Source organism: Gadus chalcogrammus, chromosome 13, assembly GCF_026213295.1.
Source record: "Gadus chalcogrammus isolate NIFS_2021 chromosome 13, NIFS_Gcha_1.0, whole genome shotgun sequence".
NCBI classification, from domain to species: Eukaryota; Metazoa; Chordata; class Actinopteri; order Gadiformes; family Gadidae; genus Gadus; species Gadus chalcogrammus.
This window is the reverse complement of record NC_079424.1, coordinates 19,512,664-19,538,012: the sequence shown is the minus strand read 5'-3', so window position 1 is coordinate 19,538,012 and position 25,349 is coordinate 19,512,664. Positions and strand designations below refer to the sequence as shown.

Here is a 25,349-nt window from a genome sequence, read left to right as displayed (position 1 = left end):
GGGAGCAGAGGCATGACGTAATGCAGCAGGAATCTCCTTCAGCTGCAGAGCCAAGTTCCACTGCAGCCTCCGGGGATTGGCCTCGGCTCCGCTCACGTGCACTTGCTTAAGAGTGGCCGTGCACGCCCGCACATCTCACTCATAGTTAGATGCGTGTGTTGAAATCTCAACACGTGTGTATGGGTGAGGGTGCATGCCTGCGGTTGCAGATGGCTGTGTGTGCATGTGGCTTGTGAGTGTGCAAGGGGCTTGTGCGCTTGTGCACACACACACACAGACACAGACACAGACACACACACACACACACACACACACACACACACACACACACACACACACACACACACACACACACACAATGGCAAGCCTTTGTCATCATGTGCTTCGTATTTGGTTTTGTCTTTCGCCGAGTGGAGGGGAGAATGGCTTTCAGCTGTTGCGAGAGCCACTGAGGACAGAAAGTTCAAGGTCCTGCAGAGAGCATTCTCCTACAGAGCTAGCTATCCCCTGCCCATGGCATTCTCCTGCAGATCCTTTCAGTCTTTTCCCCAACATGGCTGTTTATTGTCAACCATGGAAGACTTGACTCACTCCAATGGAAACAAAGTGTACAGTATTTAATGTCCCATTTGGTGTGCTCCATCGCAATTTTTCCCCTATTACATATGTTGGCAAGGGGAGCCAAGTGGCTCGGGGGTCTGTGACTCCAAGCCAAAAGGTTTGGTTTCTACACCTTATTTTCATTCCAATTCTACCCTTGTGAATACTAAATCCCTACCTGCCTAACTACCTACCCCAGCCACCTTCCTACTTGCCTACATAATTACCAACCTACCCACACCAACCTGCCTACTGGGTTATGGCCAATTATGAGACAAGCAATCATAGGCCTACATTGACATGTACGATACGAATGTCCATCTGTTCTCTGTTTACCAATTTCAACCCTTCCTACCCTTGAGTGTCCTCGCTCCTACTACGCCCCTACCTTCTTAGGTGTGTGTTAGTAAGACCCACGTGTCTCCCTGTGCAGCTGTATGCTTCACGGACCACGACAAGGACCAGCTGCGGCGCTTCTCCCCCCGCTCCTACCTGCTGGACAAGCCCTGCCGCCAGGCCGCCTGGCTGGGCCTGGTGGATGTCCTGCTGGCCTACGCCTACGACCAACGCTTCACCGACGGAGAGCCAACGGTGAGCGCACACGTCCGGTCCCTCCCTTCCTCCAGACCCCTCACGGCCACTGGAAGCACACAAGAACAAATTCAAGGCACAACCCAAAAGAAATCGAGATTTCAGCCGATGACATAATCGGCGTGCGTTTGTGGACTCCAGTCACCGGTGACTCAGAAGTGCGCTGGTTCGGGGTGTAAGGCATTGGATTTATAATTAACAGGTCACACAGATAACATCAGACTTTCAATATATGTAAATTGGTGTCCACTATCCCCAGCCTTTTTTTTGCATGAGTATTCGCTTTGATTTGGGTATGGGAGATTCGATTCGAATTGGGAAATCTGGTGACAAACTATCCATATACATGTTTAGAGGTGGTAGTTGCCGGGATATCGTGCAGCTATGAAAAATGTTTGGAGCGGGGATGGCCATTCCAACCGCGCAACTCGATTTCCGGGGCTTATTTCTAAATGTTGGAGTCGCACAGTGCTGTCGCTGTAAACTATTTCAGGGGCGTGTACTCAATCCCAGAGAAGGTCAAGGCCCGCGTCACACTGGTTGGGAACTAAAGACAGAGATGTCTGTGAATATCAGTCTGTAGGATGGCTGGGATTAGAGCTGGTGAATCGTGATTCAAATCATTGATCTATTAAAAAAATGCAAGGTGAATTTCCTCATTCACTTATTGATAGCATGTCAATGATTTGGTATTGGCATAATCAAAAACTGCAGAAATGAGTGACACCATGTGGGTGGATCATGGCCAAGTTGGAGGAATTGCTCTTTCTCACTGCCGGGATTCATTTCACAAATCCTTTTCGTTTCCTCTACCACTATTGGATCTGTTAAACAGAGACTGTGTGTAACCCATCACTCCCCCCGTGTCCTGGTATTTTTGCTATTTTCACGTCATAAATTATAAAAGCCGCTGCATTCCAACAGCGGTCGACCGACAGTACTCCGACCGCCGTAATGACAGAAGAACGGTTAATGTGGGAACTGGTATAACGGAGGAGGCTGGTCGCACGCCGTTGAGTTTATTTACCCGACTGTGGTCAGCGATCAGAAAACCCTTCATTCCACTCTCCCTGGTCTCAGGAGCTCCACAGAGGAAATCCAGTCACTTTATTATTAAACGATTATGATACTCATTATGATACTCAATATGGTTATCGACCATCTGGTGCCTGGCTGTAGTGGCCTCTACTACAGCTCTGGCTGACATACTATCTATCCCTGGGGTAGAATTTGAATTTGAATTTCCTACACACATCATTCAGCTACACCACAACTTGATCTCCTCACAACACTCTGTACTACATCTGCAAACACCATAAATCTGGGAGATTTAAATATTCATGTCGACACCCCCTCATGTCATTCCACTGCTGATTTTCTTCAGCTACTGGACTCCCTCAACCTACAACAACATGTCGATGTCCCCACACATGTCAGGGGACACACACTCGACCTGGTCATCTTAAACCCTGCTCCCATCAGCAACCTACAGGTCTACGATCTTGGTGTTTCAGACCACAAGGTTGTGTCAATGGAGCTGGCCTTTCCTTCCCCCCACACCAAACCAAAGCGACAGATCCACTTCAGAAACATAAAAAATATTGACACAGATGCCCTGGCCCTGGATCTCCAACTTCTCTCCTCTGGCTCTTATGACTGCCTCTCTGTTACTGACTCAGTGGATTTTTACAACCAGTCCATGAGCAGTCTCCTGGACCTCCACGGCCCCTTAACAACCAGGTCAGTCTCCTTTTCGCGCTCAGCACCGTGGTACACGGTCGAGCTGCGTAAGATGAAGGCGGCTGGGCGTGTCCTTGAGCGGCGGATCAAGGCCCCTGGACTGACTGTTCACAAACAGGCCTACAGAGAGCACAAGAGGGCATATGCAGAAGCTCTGAGGGATGCACGGGCCAGGTTCTATTCCACCATCATAAATAACAGCCCCGGTAACTCCAAACTCCACAACTATTTTCAACAATTAACCACCTTCTCAAACCCCCTTCACCCTGCCACTCTGAGGCCACTGCGGAGAGGTGCAACATGCACATTACCTTTTAAAAAAAAAAAAAAAGGTTAATAACATCCGCTCAAACCTCTCCACCAATGCTGTCTCACCCCACCAAACTGTCGACCCACTGTCTGAGACTGTCCAGCCCCTCAGCTCCTTCTCCAATGTCACACAGGAAGAGGTGGAGGCCGTCATCAGAAAATTGAAGACGTCCACCTGTGCACTGGACCCCTTCCCTTCAGCCCCGCTGAAGACCAACATCTCTGCCGTCTCTCCACTCATCACCAAGATCATTAACCACTCCCTCTTGGCCGGCCATATCCCACCTGCATTAAAAACTGCTGTCGTCAGACCACTATTGAAAAAACCCACCCTGGATCCAGAAGTTCTCTCCAACTACAGGCCCATCTCAAATCTTCTGTTCCTGTCAAAGGCTCTGGAGAAAAAAGTTGCAGCACAACTTCAGGATCATCTCATACAAAATAATCAGTTTGAGAAATTTCAGTCTGGTTTCCGCCCTGGCCATAGTACAGAAACTGCTTTGGTCAGGGTCACCAACGACCTGCTGACGGCAGCAGACACCGGTTCCCCATCACTTCTCAGTTCTTGGATTTAACATCTGCTTTTGACACAGTCGACCACAATATCTTCCTCCACCACCTGCAATACACCATTGAACTCACAGGAAATGCACACAACTGGTTCACCTCTTACCTCACCGGCAGAACCGAGCACGTCGCCCTGGGCAAAGCAAAATCACACACCCACAGTGTCCCAGGGCTCGGTGTTGGGCCCCACCCTTTTCTCCATCTACATGCTTCCCCTGGGCAGTGTCATCAGCAGGCATGGGTTATCTTACCATTGCTATGCTGATGACACACAGCTGCACCTCAGAACCAACCCCACTTCTTCTTGCTCCCTGCCAACATCCACACTGACCACCTGCCTGGAGGAGACAGAGGCGTGGATGAAGCTCAACTTTCTGCAATAAAACAGTTCTAAAAAAGCCTTCCTCATCTGCACACCACATCACCAATATCCCTTTCTCTGGCCAAAACATTCCCCCTTCCATATCTGTCACCAACAGTTAAAATGGACCAGCAACTAAATTATGACACCCACATCAATCACTTCCGGAAGACCGCATTCTACCACCTCAAAAACATTGCCACACGCCGGCCTACACTCACCCTGGCAGATTCAGAGCTCGTCCAGGTTGGATTACTGCAATGCACTCCTCATCGGGATCTCTGGCAAGAGCATCCAGAAGCTCCAGCCCATACAAAACAGCACTGCCAGGATCCTGATGAGGGTGCGCAAATTTGAATACATCACCCCCATCCTCAAATCCCTTCACTGGCTCCCTGTCACATTCAGAATTGAATTCAAGGTCTCCCTCCTAACCCACCAGTGCATCCACGGACATGCCCCCCCCCCTACCTCCAGGAGCTCCTCACCCCCCAGACCACCTCACGCACCCTTCGCTCTGCATCAGCACACACCCTCAGACCACCCAAGACCAAGATCCGCACCATGGGCTTTCTCTGCTGCTGCCCCAAGACTATGGAACGCCCTCCCTGACCACCTGAAGGCCCCACAGACTACAGCTGTTTTTCAAAAGAAACTTAAGACTCATCTTTTTAAAAAAGCCTTTTGCTAATTTCCCTTTTACTGTTTATGCATTATATGTTTAAACAACCCGTTTTTTGTTTTTTTTCCTCTCTCTTAAAGTGCTCTACAAATTAAATATATTATTATTATTATTATTACTTTGGGACAGCATGACTCTGGTCGCCATGACTACACTAACGGTCGTTGCGCTTTGTCTCTCACTCTATAACTCTCTCTCTCTTACTCTCTCTCTCTCTCTTGCCCCACCCTTCCTCCACAGGTGGAATCTCCGTGGACCATCCGGAAGCTGAGTGGAACACTGTGCTGGCTGGAGGTGAGAAGGGCTGTTTCTCTTAAGTGTTTCGGCGTGACCAGGTGGTGCTCCAGGGTAAAGATCCCGTGCCCTCAAGGGTAAAGATCCCGTGCCCTCCAGGATAAAGATCCCGGTGCCCTTCAGGGTAAAGATCCCTAACCCCAATGCCTTAAGTACGCTGTGAGGGTCGAGCCAAATGGCTGCTGTCCTTTGGCCAAGAGGTCGGAACCTACATCTTCCAGCCTCTGTGTTGTTTATTTGAGGGAAGTAGGCGGTTCTGAATGATCGCCATTCAGAACTAAAATGTGTCACGGAAAATAGATTGAAAGCCCCCTGTTTCCATTCTCCCGTTTCCCTGCCTCCTATACGGGCGCTTGGGACGAGTCAATCTAGCGTCCTAGCAGCACACGTTCCTGCTTTTCTGTGTGTGTGTGTGTGTGCGTGCGTGCGTGCGTGCGTGCGTGCGTGCGTGCGTGCGTGCGTGCGTGCGTGCGTGCGTGCGTGCGTGCGTGCGTGCATGCTCAGACACGGTGCGCATGGATGCCCTGAGGGCCTCCCGTGCGCAGCTTGCCCCAGGAACCGTTGGAGCCTCTGAGGTGTACATTGTTCTGCGGGTTCTTTTTCTGCTTTTGCATACTCAAACATCCGTGTCATCCGTGGGTGCGTGTGTAAGCGGGAAAAACATGGCTGTGCCACTGTTTGTGTGTATTTGCTTGTGCAAAGCAGCACCTTTTAATCCCATCCTTCGGGCCATTAAACCGGACAGCTGGAGAAAGGGGGGCTCTGGGACCTTGACCACGGAGAGGTGTAGGGAGGGTAGCGTGTTAATGGGCCTAGGTGCAGATAAGGCCCTCCACCTGTGTGCCGCGAGGAGCTCTCAGTCTGTTGCCTCTCTTTCTCCGTCTATAGCTTGCTCGCTCTTTCTCTCTCGCTTTCTGTGTTTCTCTCACAATTAAAAATGAACAACCCAGCCTCTCCGACCACAATCTCACCCACATGTCTCCCTCTCTGTCTACCTCCTCGTCCGTCTGTCTGCCTCCATGTCTGTCATCTCAATGTCATTGTCTATCCGTCCATCTGCCTCTATATCTGTCTGTCTCTCCGACTCCTTTCTGTCTGTCTCCCTCCAAGTCTATCTGTCCCTCTTTCCGTCTGCCTCCATGAGTGTCTGTCTGCCTGCCTCAATGTCCGCCTGTCTCTGTCTGTCTTCATGTCTGAGTCTCTGTCTGCGTGTCTGTCTGGCATTTTGATCGATGATTATAACCGTCTGTCATAATGACTTGTTTGAATGCACACACACACACACACACACACACACACACACACATACACATACACATACACATACACACACACACACACACACACACACACACACACACGCTCTCTTCCACCAATCGGTGGAAGAGAGCGTGTGTGTGTGCTGGTGTCACACCCCCTCCACCCTTCATCTCCCCTTGAGGAGCAGGATAGCACCTTATTTACTCTCCTGCTAAAAACGCTGCGGGTACGCACACTACCCTGCCAAACAAAGCTACCTGCACGCTAACACAACCTCTTAAACAAGCAGCTCTCTGTCTTCCCTCTCTCTCTCTGTTCAACTCCCTCTCAATCCTTTGTCTCTTTCTATTAATATTATATAACTCTTACTTCCCCTCTATTATCGCTCTTTCTCTTGCCTTTGACTCTTTAAACCATTGCTCTTATATAGCCTTACTCCCTCTCTCTCTCACTTCATCTGTGTCTTAGTTTAGTTATTTATCATGTCTGTCCCTATCTCTTCTGGCTCTCTTTGGCTATATCCTCACCCCTATGTCTATTATCTTATTATTATTAACTCTCCCCTCAACTATCGAGGGATTGAGAGGGATGGTTCTTGACTTCCTGACACCCCAATCCCCTTATGTCCCCAGACGTGCAGCTCCCTGCAGGAGGTCACGGTGATGTTTGGCCGTAGGGTCCTCTGCTACCCCCTCTACCGGCACTTTGACCTGGTCACCATGGCGATCAGTGATGTCGTTCGCATTCTGCAATCAGGTGAGACCAAACGCACAAGCAGTTGTCATGATGACACACAACGGGCTGGGATACTCCTGGCTAGGTACGAGGTTCGGGGGCCAACAAGGGAACATTTGCAGTTCACACCTGGGGCCTTCTGTTGCCATGGTAATTGGTCCCTGTGGGGTGCTTCAAAAGGAACGTTTTGCATTTCACACCTTAGGCCAGCAGGTATCCTTTAATCGGTCAAAAGTATTGAAGGTTGGCACATTGTTTTGCCCGTCCTTTAAAACCCCTCCCAAGGGGTCCATTGTGTAGAACACTAGGCTTTTCATGGATTAAGATTAGTCAAATTACTAATGATGTTACTACTCCAGGATCCACAATTTAAAGCCTTCTAAAAGTTGTTCAATAGATGTGATGTTACCTGCTGGTTGTGTGGGGAAGGTACTCTGTGGGAGTTAAAAAAATAATTTAGAATTCTAGGCACTGTTATGAAAACATCCCTTATGATATATCAAATTACATTGGCCTAGCTTGTCAGATCCTATTTTAGGCGTTTATTTCAGCATTATGTATTCTCTCAGATTCCTGTAAAAATCGGTATGAGTACAAGGGTTATATTAATCATATTATGGGATAAAGCAGATAGAGGAATGTGAATACATCAGAATGGTCAGTAGTCACACAAAAAGAACAATGCTACAGTAATAAATGTACCAAAAAGCATTTATTTGCCGCTCGCTTCCTTTTCGGTGCAGACTCCTCATTTGTCCCTTTGATCTCTCTTATATCTGCTACTAAACTGTCCAATCACCAAATAACATTCTCCATGAACGTTTCCTGCTGTTCAGACATCTTCTGTAAAAATAAGGAGACCATCTTGGGCCTCGGCTGTGTAATAATCTGGATAGGGAACCGGTTAGGTGGTGCTACTTCTGTACTCGTCTGTAAACTACTGTAATCCTGCTTTTACTTGCTTGTCTGGTGCCTCGTTTGCACCGAGCGGGGCGGCCCGGAGCGGGACAGCCCATTTACACACACATTCGGGGGCAATTCATTCTCAAATCGTTCCTTTGTGCCAGGACATATATCCTTGTTTTTAGTCTGCGCACACTAGTTCTCATACCTGTGGGTGATTTGAGACTAGATATTTTCACTGAGGCCAAGCCTTCGGCTAATGACGTTGACCAGGCGGACTCCTGAGTACCTCTGAAAACCTTTCGCCCAGGACACCTCAGGCATAGTGGTTATGGGGTTCACTTTGTCCAGATATGTACGGATACACCAACATTCACGTAGTGATACACAGACACGTAAACACATTGTGTGCACACACACACACACACACACACACACACACACACACACACACACACACACACACACACACACACACACACACACACACACACACACACACACACACACACACACACTGTAGCGGCCGCGTTGTCAGAATCACACATTGCTGCACCCCTTTCCAGTAAAACACACCTCCATTCAAGGCTTCCTCCGTCATCCACCCCTATTCATCTCCTACTCCAATGGAAATCAACTGCCCACCGATTCCGCACAGTTTAAAAAGTCCGTCCTCCAAGCAGGAAAAGGGGGTAGCGAGTGCAAGTCACCGGAAGAGTCCGTGTAGAAGAAGTGGGACCACGGCGTTAAGCGTCTTGTTTGAAGTCCGCGCTATAATCAGCTTTGCAACCTTGTCCTGGGAGTTTCGTCGGCACGTCGGCGATGCGACTTTCCGTCTCGTAAACGGTCGTTGCCATTTGAAACGGTCGATGCCATTTCCGAACATTTCCGATTGCGTCCGCTCTCCAATCTTGAATTGATTAGCCGCGTTGCCCAATCAGCGTTGAGCTTGACCCGACGTCACTGGCAGAGAGTAGTGAGCTTGGACAGAAGCATACGGCCGACATCTTTCTTTATTCTGTGTGGAAATAGTAACATAGTTACGCCATTAAATGCTTTTATGGAAACATTTTTAACGAGAAATGTGCATTTTACTTTCATAATGTTCGCTCGGTGAATGTGAAGGATGTTTGGTTTGATAGTTATGACGAAGAGGGAACGCTCCGTTCACTTGCATGGACAGAGTCTCTGGTTGCTAAGCAACCTCAACGTCTTGGCGGACTATATATCTGCTGATCAACACTACGAATGCTGGAAACACACCAGACACACCATGTGAAGTTATTTAACCCGATTATTGTTATTTATATCCGAGCATATCAGTCTTTATCATGGGTGTCTTTACGGGGACAGTTGCTGTTGGCATCTTACATTCAAAGGCCAACTGTGAATAATGTACTTAAGGTAATCATCCTTAAATTTTGTTGATGAATAGCTGACAGATGTAAGTTTATTTTATTCAAATATCATCCCTTAAATTCAAATGGTTGCTAAGCAAAAGAGCCATTATAGCAAAAAGTGTTGCAACTGTCCCAGGTCTCCTCTATTCAATCAATCACTATGTATGACTGGCATAGATAGTTTCATAATTACTCACGGAAACTGAGCGGAAAAAAACATTCCACCCTGTGCTGTTTTTAACTGACTCCAAGAGCGGACGCAATCGGACATGGTCGGAAATGGCATCGACCGTTTCACGAAGCATTCGGAATTCAAGATCGGAGAGCGGACACATTCGGAAATGGTCGGAAATGGCATCGACCGTTTCAAATGGCAACGACCGTTTACGAGACGGAAAGTCGCGTCGGCGATTGCCTGCATGTGAATGTCGTCATTCCCCAACCGGACGTTGCTTCATGGGCACCTGAACCTCACAACTGACTGACTCTGACTCTGACTAATGCTATCAACTTCGGTACCGTGAGTACCCGGTGTGTATTTTTGTTTTGGGTGGGTTGTTGCTACACCGGGTCGAGAGACGCTGGTTATTGTGATTTATTTCCTTATTTTTCGCGGTAATACCCGAAACAGACTTTTCTATTGGAATTCGCGGTAAAACCCGAAACGGACTTTTCCCCAAATGGATTATAAATGGGATTAAACGACTGATGCGTACGCACGCTGCATTTATTTTCTTCTTGTTTGTACTTTACTGTGGATAATTATTATGCAATTATATTGTGAAAACCGCATTGCTGGATTGTCTTTGTGATTTATTGTTGCTCTTTGATCTGCCTAGTTATTAATTTGTGTGGGTTAACTAAGCTATTTTCGGTTATGTTTTATTTTACTTTGTCAGACTTGACTCTGACTGGCACCCCAACATTCAACTTAGTCTAACCCGCTACAAAATGGCACCCCAGACATCTGGATTCACTAAAACCCGGGATTAAAAAAAGAAAAAAATCTTCATATTAACCCTTTTCAGGAATGGATTTATTTTCCCCAACACCTGTTGAAATGGCCTCAGCAAAGCAAGACTGCAGAGAAACTCAGCCATCTGCAGCGAAAACCACATATTCCTTATTGGATATGGATTTTTGTGTTACATTGAACCCGGATCTGTCCCAACCTCTCATTCCTCTGGCAGTGGCAGCTCAAAATGAAGTTGGAGATCAAGATGGTTGTTCATCTTCATGGACGACTGAATTAATGGAGGAACCAGTCGACACTCATATAACAATAAAAGCAACTTTGGAGAAAGAATTTGAGACTCTAAGGGAAGCACAAAAACAACACAAGGAGGACCTTGAAAAAACAGTTACAACTTTATTGGAAAAAATCACGGCGACACATGAACAGCGCTTTCAACATTTGCATGAAACTCTGGACAAACAGTCATCATTTCTGAGGAGAGAGTTTGCAGCAAACCTTAACTGGCGCTTAACACACCATCATACAGAGATTTTGAAGGACATCAAAGAGTTCATGACCCCAGTCGAACAATCAGTTCATCACCTGCAGGAGGATGTGTGGAAGTTGTCCCAAAATATGGACAACGTATCCCAGGAATTGGGTACAATGAAACAGACATTGAATGTATCTGCCCTTGCACCACTCGCTGTTTCAGCAGCACCAAAAGATGTTCGGTTGGAGGAAGCTCGGAGGCAGCGCCTCCAATCTACTGTTCTGACTGATACGGCAGGCGTGCTTCTGACTCCAGAGGATTCTCCTGTTCTGTGTGAGCCCAGGGCACGGTTAACAGGAAAATGTCCTGTAAAACTGCTGTTCCCATCATTTGGAAAGATGGAGGATGAACCAGATCCCCTTTTGTACTTGGAAAAATTGAGTGATTTTCTTGCTTTAAATCCGTTGATGGATGAGGAATTGATGGCAACCTTGAGAAATGTTCTACATGGGACGGCGAGAGACTGGTGGGATGTGGTACGTTTAAACACACATACCTGGTCGGACTTTCAACAAAAATTCCGTGCTGCCTTTCTGTCAGAAGATTATGAAGATGAGCTGGCAGAGAGAGTGAGGACAAGAGTTCAAGGCGAAGGTGAAAGCATTAGAGATTTTGCTTTCAGATATCGCTCCTTGTGTCAGAGGTGGAAGCCTGAAATTCAGGAAGACGCAGTCTTAAAGCTGATTTTCAGAAACATCAATCCCCATATGGCAAGCCAGCTCCGAGGCAGAGTAACTACAGTGGATGAACTGGTGAGGCTCGAACACATCTGGAACAATGTCAAAGCTGCAAATGATAAACTTACCCCATGGACCGGTGATCCTCTTTACCTTGCTGATGGGCAACCAAGGAAACCCCTTGGGTGGGCCGAGCTTGAAATGAGCCTACATGATAAGACCTGGTTGATTACTGTGGTGGTCCTAGACTCCAGGACACTGGCTTTTCCTGCCCTGATTGGTTTGGACTTCGTGTTTTTTACTGGTATGCAGCTTGATGTTGCAGGCGGGATGTACTGGTTCCGGGATAATGCGGAAAATAAATTCTACTTTTGTGCAGAGTCCTCTCTTTCTGGGGAGGGGGAGAATGGCAACTCTATTGCCTTCTTTTCTGTGGTAGCTCCATCGGCCACTGCACTGTTCCCTACACAGGCCCCTTTGGAGGACTCAGACTTGATGCTGAGGGCAGTTCAGGAGTCTCACCTGGAGGAGCACGTAAAACCTCAGTTACACAATCTGTTATGTAACAATGTTGATGTGTGTACAACCAAAGTAGGACGTACTGAGATATTGAAGCATCAAATCTTTCTCACCAATCCTGTACCAATTCGACAGAAACCCTATCGAGTCTCCCCTCCTAAACAAAAGGTGATGAAGGAACTCATTGAGGACATGCTACAAGATGACGTCATTGAACCTTCTTGTTCTGCATGGGCCTCGCCTGTAGTCCTGATTCCCAAAAAAGACGGGAAACCACGGTTTTGTGTTGATTACCGAAAAGTGAATGTTAACACAGTCACTGATGCTTATCCCATTCCCACAATCCAAGAGATATTGGATAGCCTCTCGGGTGCTGTGGTTTTCTCTTCACTAGACCTAAATAGTGGCTACTGGCAAGTGGAGATGGATCCAGAGGTGAGGGAAATCACAGCCTTTATATGCCCTCATGGACTGTTCCAATTTAAAGTCATGCCATTTGGACTTAAGAATGCCCCTGCCACCTTCCAGAGGCTCATGGAGAGAGCCCTGGGAGAGCTGAAGGGAATCATCTGCTTTGTCTACTTGGATGACATTATCATCTTCTCTTCGTCCTGGGAACAGCATTCTTATGATGTCCAAGCTGTCCTGGACAAACTCAGAAACGCAGGCCTCTCTGTGAATATGAAGAAAAGTAAACTGTTCAGAACCTCTTTGAAATTCCTGGGCCATCTTGTCTCTGCTACAGGAGTCCATGTTGACCCAGACAAGATTGAGGCTGTGCAGCACTACCCTGCACCCACCAACTTGAAAGCCCTACAAAGGTTCCTGGGCATGGCTGGGTGGTATCACAGATTCGTCCCCAACTTTTCCCAGATTGCTGAACCACTCAATGCCCTAAAGAAAAAAGGAGCAAAATACTGCTGGTCACCTGCATGCCAAACATCGTTTATTACCCTAAAAAAGCACCTGGTTAAACCACCTGTCCTGGGCCACCCAAGCTTCGATGCACCCTTTGTGGTATACACCGACGCCAGTGAGATTGGACTTGGGGCTGTGCTTGTCCAGAAATCCCACCAAGGAACCGAGGAAGTCCTCGCCTTTGCCAGCCGCAGTCTAAACCCTGCTGAGAAAAACTATGCTGCCACTGAGCTAGAATGTTTGGCAGTGGTGTGGGCAGTGGAGAAGTGGAGAACTTACCTGGAAGGTAGACTATTCACAGTGGTTACAGATCATGCCTCTCTACTATGGGTGTTCAAAACCACCAAACCCAGCACCAGACTCATCAGGTGGGCACTCCGGCTTCAAGAATTCTCCTTCACTGTTGAATACCGAAAGGGAAAGTTCAACACTGTACCGGAAGCCCTCTCCCGGGCTCCTACAGAATCCATCCATACAACCGCACCGGTGTGTGCTACCATCGCATCTTCCCCTCCAAAACCATCAAAAGAGCTTCCTATCTCAATTGAGGCCCTGTGGAAGACCCAACAGGAAGATCCAGAATGTCAGGTTCTATATCAAAAAGTAGTAGAAACCGGACAAGTCATTAATTCAAACCCTTCCTACATCATTCTGGATGATCTCCTCTACCGTCTCGTCACCCTCCCATACAAAACCATCTACCAACTCTACATACCTCCTAGCTTCCGCTCACACTTACTAGACTACTTCCACCAAGATCCCCTCTCTGGACATCTTGGCAGGCACAAAAACTACCGAAGACTACAACATCTTGTCTACTGGCCAAAGATGAGCTGGGATGTCAGAGAACATGTAAAAAACTGTTACACATGTCAACTTTACAAACCAGAAAACAAAAAACTTGCAGGAAAACTCCAACAAACCCAAACTCACCGCCCCTGGGAGATGCTGGGAGTGGATTTGATGGGCCCCTTTCCCAAAAGCTCCAACCAAAATGTCTATCTCCTTGTGTTTGTAGATTATTTCTCACGATGGGTTGAATTGTTCCCCATTCGAAATGCCACTGCTGAAACCATCTCTCGGGTCATGGTCAAAGACATCTTGACCAGGTGGGGCATTCCTGACTACATCCTGTCGGACCAGGGAACACAGTTTGTTTCATCAGTTTTCCAAACTGTATGCAGGACCTGGAATGTGGGACACAAGTTAACATCTGCATACCATCCGCAAACTAACCTTACAGAGAGGGTGAACCGTACCCTAAAATCCATGATAGCATCCTATGTTGGTGACAATCATAAACATTGGGACAAGAACCTGTCGGAGTTCCGGTTCGCGATTAACTCTGCAGTCCAGGAGTCAACAGGCGTTTCTCCTGCAGAGCTTAATCTTGGTCGCTCCCTCAGAGGACCTCTTGATGCAATGTTGCAACCTCAGGAAACTGCCCCTGACACCCCTCCATACACCAAAATCACACAGCTCAAAGATCTCTGTTCCTTTGTTGAAAAAAATCTGGACTCTGCTCGTCAACAGCAGAAAAGAAACTACGACAAACACCGACGTGACCTTGAGTTTCAGGAACAGGACAGAGTCTGGTTGAGAGCCCATCCTCTCTCCAAGGCTGAAAAATCATTTGCCGCCAAGTTAGCCCCAAAATGGCAAGGTCCATATCGGGTAGTGGAACAAGTTGGGCCGGTGAACTATAAAGTTGTTTTAGAAAATTCAGGCAAAGACTTAAAAGTTGTACACATTTCCCGTCTCAAACCTTGCTACCCGACTGCTCAGGACCTACAGGAGCAGGAGAAAAAACACCTTCTTGAAATCTTCAATGAGGAGTCGGATGAAGAGGACTTCCTTGGGTTCGCAGACACCTCCGGTTCTACTACAAAATAAACTAGGAGGTGATTCTGTGTAAAACGCACACTTAGTAGACAACTACTGCGCCTTACCTTTGGTCGGCTTCTGCTAAGGGGGGAGGAGTGTAGCGGCTGCGTTGTCAGAATCACACATTGCTGCACCCCTTTCCAGTAAAACACACCTCCATTCAAGGCTTCCTCCGTCATCCACCCCTATTCATCTCCTACTCCAATGGAAATCAACTGCCCACCGATTCCGCACAGTTTAAAAAGTCCGTCCTCCAAGCAGGAAAAGGGGGTAGCGAGTGCAAGTCACCGGAAGAGTCCGTGTAGAAGAAGTGGGACCACGGCGTTAAGCGTCTTGTTTGAAGTCCGCGCTATAATCAGCTTTGCAACCTTGTCCTGGGAGTTTCGTCGGCACGTCGGCGATTGCCTGCATGTGAATGTCGTCATTCCCCAACCGTTGCTTCATGGGCACCTGAACCTCACAACTGACTGACTCTGACTCTGACTAATGCTATCAACTTCGGTACCGTGAGTACCCGGTGTGTATTTTTGTTTTGGGTGGGTTGTTGCTACACCGGGTCGAGAGACGCTGGTTATTGTGATTTATTTCCTTATTTTTCGCGGTAATACCCGAAACAGACTTTTCTATTGGAATTCGCGGTAAAACCCGAAACTGACTTTTCCCCAAATGGATTATAAATGGGATTAAACGACTGATGCGTACGCACGCTGCATTTATTTTCTTCTTGTTTGTACTTTACTGTGGATAATTATTATGCAATTATATTGTGAAAACCGCATTGCTGGATTGTCTTTGTGATTTATTGTTGCTCTTTGATCTGCCTAGTTATTAATTTGTGTGGGTTAACTAAGCTATTTTCGGTTATGTTTTATTTTACTTGAATGTTGGGGTGCCAGTCAGACTTGACTCTGACTGGCACCCCAACATTCAACTTAGTCTAACCCGCTACACACACACACACACACACACACACACACACACACACACACACACACACACACACACACACACACACTCAAACAGAGACACACACACAAACAGAGACACACACACACCCACCAACCCACAGGAACACATTTGGGTCACATTGAGTGCTTAACCCCACAGCCTGTTAATGTCCCCCTAGAACCCAAGCACACACTGACCAGTCGATAGCTTCCTTTGTAGGCTCTGGTAAGCTCTGAGGGTCAGGGCTTAACACCACAGCCTCCGTCAGATCAAATAATACGCCACCAAGTAGGGCTCCGTCGCCCGCCACGTTTGACATGGAAATAGGGTTACTGTAATTTGCATCCAAACAACTTCTTCTGGTCTGCCTGTAAGCAGTGGGCGACAGGATGTGCTTTTATCTGTCATCAGTCTCAAGATTCTCTTTATCTTTCACTCTCGCTCACTCTCTTCCTGTCCTCTTTTTCAATTCCGGCCCTCTCTCTTTCCGTCTCTCTTTCTCTTTCTCTCACTCTTACTCTCGCCCTGGCTCTGTCCTCCCTCTCTCTCAGCTCCTTCTCCCTCTCTCGTTCTCTCACTCTCGCCCTGGCTCTGTCCTCCCTCTCTCTCAGCTCCCTCTCTCTCTCTCGTTCTCTCACTCTCTCCCTGGCTCTGTCCTCCCTCTCTCTCAGCTCGTTCTCTCACTCTCGCCCTGGCTCTGTCCTCCCTCTCTCTCAGCTCCCTCTCCCTCTCTCGTTCTGTCACTCTCGCCCTGGCTCTGTCCTCCCTCTCTCTCAGCTCCCTCTCTCTCGTTCTCTCACTCTCGCCCTGGCTCTGTCCTCCCTCTCTCTCAGCTCCCTCTCTCTCTCTCGTTCTCTCACTCTCGCCCTGGCTCTGTCCTCCCTCTCTCTCAGCTCCCTCTCTCTCGTTCTCTCACTCTCGCCCTGGCTCTGTCCTCCCTCTCTCTCAGCTCCCTCTCTCTCTCTCTCGTTCTCTCACTCTCGCCCTGGCTCTGTCCTCCCTCTCTCTCAGCTCCCTCTCTCGTTCTCTCACTCTCGCCCTGGCTCTGTCCTCCCTCTCTCTCAGCTCCCTCTCGTTCTCTCGTTCTCTCACTCTCGCCCTGGCTCTGTCCTCCCTCTCTCTCAGCTCCCTCCCTCTCTCTCGTTCTCTCACTCTCGCCCTGGCTCTGTCCTCCCTCTCTCTCAGCTCCCTCTCTCTCTCTCTCGTTCTCTCACTCTCGCTCTGGCTCTGTCCTCCCTCTCTCTCAGCTCCCTCTCTCTCGTTCTCTCACTCTCGCCCTGGCTCTGTCCTCCCTCTCTCTCAGCTCCCTCTCTCTCGTTCTCTCACTCTCGCCCTGGCTCTGTCCTCCCTCTCTCTCAGCTCCCTCTCTCTCTCTCTCGTTCTCTCACTCTCGCCCTGGCTCTGTCCTCCCTCTCTCTCAGCTCCCTCTCTCTCTCTCGTTCTCTCACTCTCGCCCTGGCTCTGTCCTCCCTCTCTCTCAGCTCCCTCTCGTTCTCTCGTTCTCTCACTCTCGCCCTGGCTCTGTCCTCCCTCTCTCTCAGCTCCCTCTCTCTCTCTCTCGTTCTCTCACTCTCGCTCTGGCTCTGTCCTCCCTCTCTCTCAGCTCCCTCTCTCTCGTTCTCTCACTCTCGCCCTGTCTCTGTCCTCCCTCTCTCTCAGCTCCCTCTATCTCGTTCTCTCACTCTCGCCCTGGCTCTGTCCTCCCTCTCTCTCAGCTCCCTCTCTCTCGTTCTCTCACTCTCGCCCTGGCTCTGTCCTCCCTCTCTCTCAGCTCCCTCTCTCTCTCTCGTTCTCTCACTCTCGCCCTGGCTCTGTCCTCCCTCTCTCTCAGCTCCCTCTCTCTCTCTCGTTCTCTCACTCTCGCCCTGGCTCTGTCCTCCCTCTCTCTCAGCTCCCTCTCTCTCTCTCGTTCTCTCACTCTCGCCCTGGCTCTGTCCTCCCTCTCTCTCAGCTCTCTCTCGTTCTCTCACTCTCGCCCTGGCTCTGTCCTCCCTCTCTCTCAGCTCCCTCTCTCTCTCTCGTTCTCTCACTCTCGCCCTGGCTCTGTCCTCCCTCTCTCTCAGCTCCCTCTCTCTCGTTCTCTCACTCTCGCCCTGGCTCTGTCCTCCCTCTCTCTCAGCTCCCTCTCTCTCGTTCTCTCACTCTCGCCCTGGCTCTGTCCTCCCTCTCTCTCAGCTCCCTCTCTCTCGTTCTCTCACTCTCGCCCTGGCTCTGTCCTCCCTCTCGCAGCTCCCTCTCACTCTCGTTCTCTCTGTCTGCCCTCGCTCTGCTCTCTCACATTCTCCAAAGGCTTCATTGGCATGGTAACTAACATATTTCTCTCTCGCTATCAGTCTTCCTATTTCTCTCTCCTTACTCTCTTGCTCCTTCTCCCTGCTTTATCCCTCCTCCCCCCATTCTCTGACTCTCTCTCCCAGTTTATTTATATGGTGCTGTTAAACAGACAGCCCGGCGGCGCGCTGCTGCCAACAGGTCTCTCTCTCCGCCAACCAACACAACGCGGGTTCCAGCCAGGGCTACCAAAGTCCTATTCCCCTCCGCTCCACACCGGCGAGGCAGAGGGAGGGAGGGAGGGAGGGAGGGAGGGAGAGAGCGAGGCAGAGAGCCTGGGAGGGAGGGAGGGAGGGAGGGAGAGAGCCTGGGAGGAAGGGAGGGAGAGCGCAGGGGAGGAAGGGAGGGAGAGAGCCTGGGAGGAAGGGAGGGAGAGAGCAGGCGAGGAAGGGAGAGAGAGAGCCTGGGAGGAAGGGAGGGAGAGAGCAGGCGAGGAAGGGAGGGAGAGAGGTGTGGATCAGCTGAGAATGGACTGTTGACTCTGATACGGCAGAGCCAGGGAAAAGTCTTTAAATCAAAGCCCCCGTGGGACGACAAACCCCCGGGCATTGTAAACACGGTCTGCTGCTGGAGAGCCAGGATCACCCGGCCCGCCGTGATTCAAACACGTGTAAATGACGGCATGTTAAAGGGCCTTTCGGCCCCCCCCAGATTAGCATTTCCATGCTTCATTAGGCGGGAAGATGAGTTGATGGGGCAGGCGGTGGTGTGTGTCATGGAGAAAGTGAGACTCAGCCACCCCTGCCTCTCATCATCACACATTAACCATCGTTCACTTTAGCAGTCTTCACCTCCCATCGCAAACCCCGCAGCGAGCATGCACTGGGTTCATCACAGCTATCTTGGCTGTTAATGAAGTGGTATTCTTGATTATTTGAATGCGGGGAAAACTGAAGAAAGCAACATTTTTGAGAGATGTCTATTTATTATAATTGAGTCATTTAGCAGTATTAGTTTCACTTCCTAATCGCCTCCTGGTCTCAATTCCGAGAAAGTGTGAGCAAATAGGGGCCTTCCTCCTAAAGTACAAAAGTCCTGCGGTAATTCCATCTGTTAGACTAAACTGGACTCCCGTAATTAATCTGTCCGGAAAGGGCAGGGGTGCAAACACTTTCTCACCGCTCTTAATTTAAAGCAGCAACAAAGGGCAAGCACTTCTCGGCATTAGTAAAACAAACCCATTAGCGACCACACTGCAGGTTAAGGCCTCGGGGAGCTGATGTTATCTGGCCGGAGGGAATGGAGTGGAGCAGAGCAGTGGTGGGGGGGGGGGGGGGACACTGTTCATATTGAACAGTGTGTCTGACATCTGAAGGAGGCCTTTAGGCGGCCCGCTGGGCAGCTCTTAAGCGGAGGGATGGAGGGCAAAGCCTGCCACCCCCTGCTTGGCCTGGAGGGAGCGAGAGCAACCCCTTTTGTGCAGAGAGCCCGCTATATTACTGTGAAACTGATCTGTCATTAAGCCGGCTGCCGCTTTTTTTAACCGTAACCGAACAAAGCCGGCACCGCACCAATGCTTCCCGGCATTCCTGATTCAAAGGCAATATGAACAGATAATTTCAGCGTCTGGAGTGGCGTATAACACAGACATCACACACGGCCTTCATAACAGTTATGGCAGATAAAGCTGCCTTTGCCAGCCGTGCACATCGATACCACTCTTCAAACACCGGCAATGGGGCTGCGAGTCATAAACAACATGTTGGTGCGTCACAGTGCAACGGCGGATGGATGCGAGCGACCTTGTTTGCACTTTCAGAAAAATAAGTTGGAGCCGATATAGAAGAGACATCAGGGGAGCTTTTCAAGGCAGAACGACGCAGACGTCGTATCGGCCTCCTAACTCCTCCGCTGCCGGCTTACTGGCGGAAGAGTACCGCCGCAAAACTGGCTCCGTGAAAGGAGCTAGAGAGAAAGCGAGCGAGAAGGACAGGCAGAGGAAAGAAATCGATGAGAGAACTGGGTTGCTCAGACCAGTCCTTCCACCAGACCCTCACCCTCCTCCCCTTACGACGTAGGTCCTGAACCCTCCAGGGCAGAAGGGCCCGCTTAGCAAAAATCTTTGTCCCTTCTGCCGTTTTTGCACTCAACAGCCACACTCAGTCCGGCACTCTCTTTTTGGTGCCTGTATGTATTCAGGTGTCTGTGTTGTACTGCACTCAGTCCTCTCTTTTTGGTGCCTGTATGTATTCAGGTGTCTGTGTTGTACTGCATGATTCTGCTTGTGTACTGTGTCCTGTGTACCATGTTTTTAAACGTGTGCACCATTTCCTCTTTCGGACAATAAATTACTATATCTATCCAACCCAGTATTGGGCTAAGGCAAGCACACAGTTAATGGACCTTATATCGACCCGTGTTTGATTCCGTATGCAGTCTACGCGTCATTACGTGTCTCAGCTCCCTCTGCTGTCTTCCTTCACTGTCCCTTTGGTGGCCATGAATGCAGATAAAAAAAAATGATATCTATAAATGATATTTGGAAACATTGCTGCTGTCTCTGTGACTACTGGGACTACCCTCTACCTTCCCGTTGCTATCTGTAGGGGTTGTATTCTGCTCATCAAACCTGGTAGAGTGGTGAAGGGTTCTTGTTTCGCTCTATTCCCAGAGCATTTTGGGAATTGTGCTGTTTTGTTAGAGACAAGAGGAACATGACACAAACACCCACGCACGCACAAACGACGCACCCACACAGTAGGAGATCTTAATGGCAAACTTGATTTTTTTTTTAAGATCTAGGGTTTGTGTCTGTCAATGTGTACAAGACTCCATCGCAGAGTTATTTCTCGCTTCTTCAGTACGATGTTGTAGGTTCCTTTCCTCTGTCTGATGGTCCTGATTTATTTTATGGTTGGTTGTGTCTAGCTTCGTTTGGCTGGTGCTTAGGGGGTGGGTCGCGTCATGGTTCAATCTTGTTTCATGGTCAATTTCCTCATTGGACTGTTGCAGCGATGGCATTGCTCAACAATATGCTTGTAGTTGTATAGTAGAGTTGTGAGTAGGAACACATTAGAAGGCTGGATGGAAACCCACTTGTGGATGGACTGAATATGACAAGAATTAGGTTAGAAAATTCTTAGCATGTTGGAAAATTCCACTGCAAACTCGAGATTTCACAGCAGAAAAATAAAAACATCTCTATTACAAGCAACCACACTTGTCTGTGCCTGTGTGTTGAATGTACTCTCAGGGCCCTAAATTGCAGCTGGCGCAATTGACTTTCTACACTGACGCTCGTTGCTAGTTTGCAACTGGCGCAGAGCGTTCTTTTCCCTCCATTTACAGTTATCCACGTGCCTGTAAATTAGGGAATGATCTTGCGCCCCAAGCGGCGGTTCGGCGAAAGGAGGAGGCGTGTTCTGGTGCTAACGTTCCCTGGTGCTATGTTGCAGTTTCAGAAAACAATTGATCCACAAACCAGGAAATATGTGGTTTAAAGTCAGTGGCGCGTTGTTCAGATGCTAATTTAAGGGCGCATGCATAACGTTGCTTGTGCACCTCGCGCATACACTTTGCTTCTCTCATCTACCTAGCCACACATTCTTGGTATGTGTGGTTATGTATGTAACTACGGTTCTATGAATTCTGGGTGACCGACAGAGGCAGTGCTTAACACTGGATGTTATCCATTGCGCAGGTCGAGTATTTAGTATCAACAAAGTCACACGTGACCGGGGATGACGTTGGGCCGCCCGTCTATATAAACCCACGTCACCCTCCAAGATTTCACTTCAGAATCTTCTCGCAAGATTCCGAGTGACAGAGAACTCTGGCGGTCATCTAGAATTCATAGAACCGTAGTTAGATACGTAACTCTCATTCTATTTCATTCTTACTGACCGCCAGAGGTTTGCTTAACACTGGATGACTATGACCAACGTAGTCACGAGGAATCCTGTACCCACCTATTAGGAAGGGCCTGAGGGTTTACTGAAAAACTGCTGCAGCCACTGCGTGGTGAGCAGCTACATTGACCCTGTAAAATCGGGCAAAGGTGCACGCTGAAGCCCAGGAGACCGCTGCACAAATCTCACTTAGAGGCACTCCTCGTAGTGCTGCCCAGGAGGTGGAGACACTCCTGGTGGATTGGCCTCTGATGTTAAGAGGCAAAGGCAGTCCTCTTGACTTGTATGCCTCCTCAATTACCTCCACCACCCACTTGGAAAGCCACTTTCTGGACAGCGCTTGCCCCTTCCTCGGGCTCCCGTCGCAGACAAACAGGCCATCAGACTTCCTTTCCAGTAAGGACTGCAAAAAACACAGTATTATTGACACTGTGTGTCAAGAGGTACACTCCGGTACCTCTCTCTGAGCCTCACACCACTTTACCAATATCTTCCACCTGTTAGCATAAAGTGCCCTAGTGGAGGGAGCTCTTGAGTCGATGATGATTAAACTACCTCCTGGTCACATTCCATTAAAAGTGGATCAGGCCCCTCAAGGGCCAAACCCATAGCTGCAGGCACTCTGGTCTGGGTTGCCAGATGTGGCCCCCCAGCTGTGAGAGCAGGTCCCGCCTCTTCGGCATGCACCACGGATCTCCATCCAGCTGCCTGTACATTACTGGAAACCAAGGTCTCCCTGGCCAGTTTGGGGCAACCAGCAGGAGTCTGTGGTTCCCCTCCTGAGCTCTGTGTAGAGTTAACCCTAACAGTTGAAATGGCGGGAAGTCATAAAGGAGCTGACATGGCCATGGATGTGCCAAGGCATCCTGTCCCATCGGACTCGTCTCTGACAGAGAGAACCAGAGAGGGCAATGTGTTGTGTACTGGCAAACAGGTCCACCTCTGCTCTGCCATATTTGCTCCATATTGCCTCTACTACCTCTGGGTCGAGTCGCCACTCCCCCAACGGAGGTCTCTGGTGTGAAAGAAAGTCTGCCACCGTGTTCTGTGGCCCTGGAAGGCTCCTTGGCCCTGAGGCTTGAAAAGTAAGGGAGAGCCCATACAAGAAGTTGCTGTGCAACCTGTAATGACTGAGCCGACCTTGTGCCCCCTTGGTGGTTCACATTGTAGACAGCTGACTTGTTGTCGCATCGTACCAGAACATGTCTGCCCCTCAAATATGGCAGGAATTCGCGGTGCTCTAAATAAATAGCACGGAGCTCGAGCAAATTAAGTGCTGCATCCTGTGCTGCGCACTCCATAGCCCTCTCACTGCCCTGTGCTGCCACAATGCCGCCCAGCCAGGGAGCGAAGCATCGGTCACCACCACCTCGCGGTCTGAGTGTGACGCCTTTTCAAAAGATATGCCCTGCGTCTCCAGGGTTGTTATGCCAGGAGGCATTGACTGGACACCCTGACCTTCCTGGATCCGTGCAACCTCGGCTCTAAGTGGAGGCCATTGGTCCAAACTTGGAACGGCCACAAGTGGAGGAGGCCCAGTGGCACTATTGACATTACTGACGTCAGTATTCCCAACAGCCTGAGCAAAAGGCTGTACCTTACCATCCTGTCCTCCCGAAAATGCAGGAGGATCTGGAGTATGGCCTCTACCCGCCGCGGAGACAGGAAGGCAAGCATTGGGACGGAGTCCAGGGTTATGCCAAGGAACAGTACCTGGTGGCTGGGTATTAGACAACTTTTGCCATAGTTGACTGTAAGACCCAACCTTTCCACATGTCCTAGGAGGGCTGTGGTGTCCTGCTCTGCCCGTTCCCGGGTTGGGGCGCAGATAAGCCAATCGTCCAGATAAGGGAGGATTTGCATTCTGTTGGCTTGCAAGCGCTGCCCGCATGCACCTTGTGAAGATCTGTGGGGCTAGCGATAACCCAAATGGGAGGACCCTGTACTGGAAGGCCCGCCCTTCGAATGCAAAGCGCAGGTATGGCCTGTGATGTGGTGCTATCGCGACATGAAAATATGCATCCTTTAAATCTATTGATGTGAACCAGCTTTGCCGTGCAATGGTCTGGAGCACTTCCGCTGTCTTTAGCATGTGAAAGGGCAATACTTTCAGAAAACTGTTCAGCCCTCGTAAGGCCAGTATAGGGCGAAACCCACCCTCTTTTTTTGGAACTAAAAAATACACTGAGTAAAACCCACCTTGCTGTGTCTGAGGATCTACGATCTCGATGGCCTTCTTCTCCAGGAGGGTGGATACCTCCTGGCTGAGGGCCTGTCGCCTTTTGGGATCGCTGACTGCAGTCCGATCCCCCTGAAAACTGGGGGCCGGAGTCAGAATTGTAGATTGTACCCCTGGGAAAGCTTGGCCACCACCCAAGGGTCTGTAGTGCAACTTCCCCAGCAGATGAGGTGCTGCTGGGCGAAGCGCCCGACGCCCGGCCCTGAGCCGTCAGTACCTGCCCCCACGTCCTCTTGGGGGCCTGGTGGGGGAGAAACCTCAACCCCTGTCTGCCTAGAGTGCTGGCCTTGTGGGAGCCCGATGGGGTTGATAAGGTTGCTCAGGAGCTGGTGATGTCCTGGGATAGCCACTATGACGCGCTGGCGGCAGAGGACGATTGGTGCCATAACCTTGCGGAGGCTGCTGTGTCGGTAGGGATGTAGCTCCCCGAAGGCTAGCAAACTGCTGCCGTGTCTGGTTAGCCTGGATGCCACGATCCAAGGCCTGTTGTGCTGCTGGGCAAAACAGCTCTCCCGGAACTACGGGGAGAGTGCGGAGGGCTCTCCGGCATGGCTCTGATAATGGGGACTGGGCCAGCCATACCTGGCGGCGAGCCAGCGTAAGCGACGACATCAGCCTACCAAGCTCTCTGGTCATGAATGCAAAGACGTAGAGTCACTTAGACTCTGCACTGAAGTATCTGCACTGGATGATTGCAAGGACTGAGACAGGGCCAGTATCAAATGGGACAAGGAGTCCCTGATACGGCCCTTACGTGCCGCTGTGTCATAGCACTTTATTAACAGGTCATCAGTGATGCGACACTGTGGCCTGGGACAGCGAGCATTCGGCCTCAACACCTCCTCTTGTGCCGCAATGAGGGAGGCAATGGTCGGCTCTACGGCTGGCATTCGGTCAAGTCCATGCTCGCTGGCATTCTGCATTGAAGTCACTGGTTTGATGAGATAGAGATCTGGGGTCTGGCAAGCATCTGTGAAGCTCCTCATAGATGGCTGGGAGGGAGGTACAGAAAAAGTATCTTGTGGCGGGACACGC

At 49.6% G+C, this 25,349-nt stretch overlaps 1 protein-coding gene across 2 annotated transcripts in view; it reads left to right on the top strand.

Annotated features, from left to right (window-relative positions):
* shq1 (SHQ1, H/ACA ribonucleoprotein assembly factor) overlaps window positions 1-25,349 on the top strand; it is a 49,692-nt gene that overhangs the window by 8,921 nt on the left and 15,422 nt on the right. For both annotated transcript variants that reach the window (XM_056605383.1, XM_056605384.1), the window contains exons 8-10: window positions 1,034-1,191; window positions 5,091-5,144; window positions 7,037-7,160. In XM_056605383.1, the coding sequence (XP_056461358.1) occupies window positions 1,034-1,191; window positions 5,091-5,144; window positions 7,037-7,160 (336 nt within the window). The remainder of the gene's footprint in view (window positions 1-1,033; window positions 1,192-5,090; window positions 5,145-7,036; window positions 7,161-25,349) is intronic.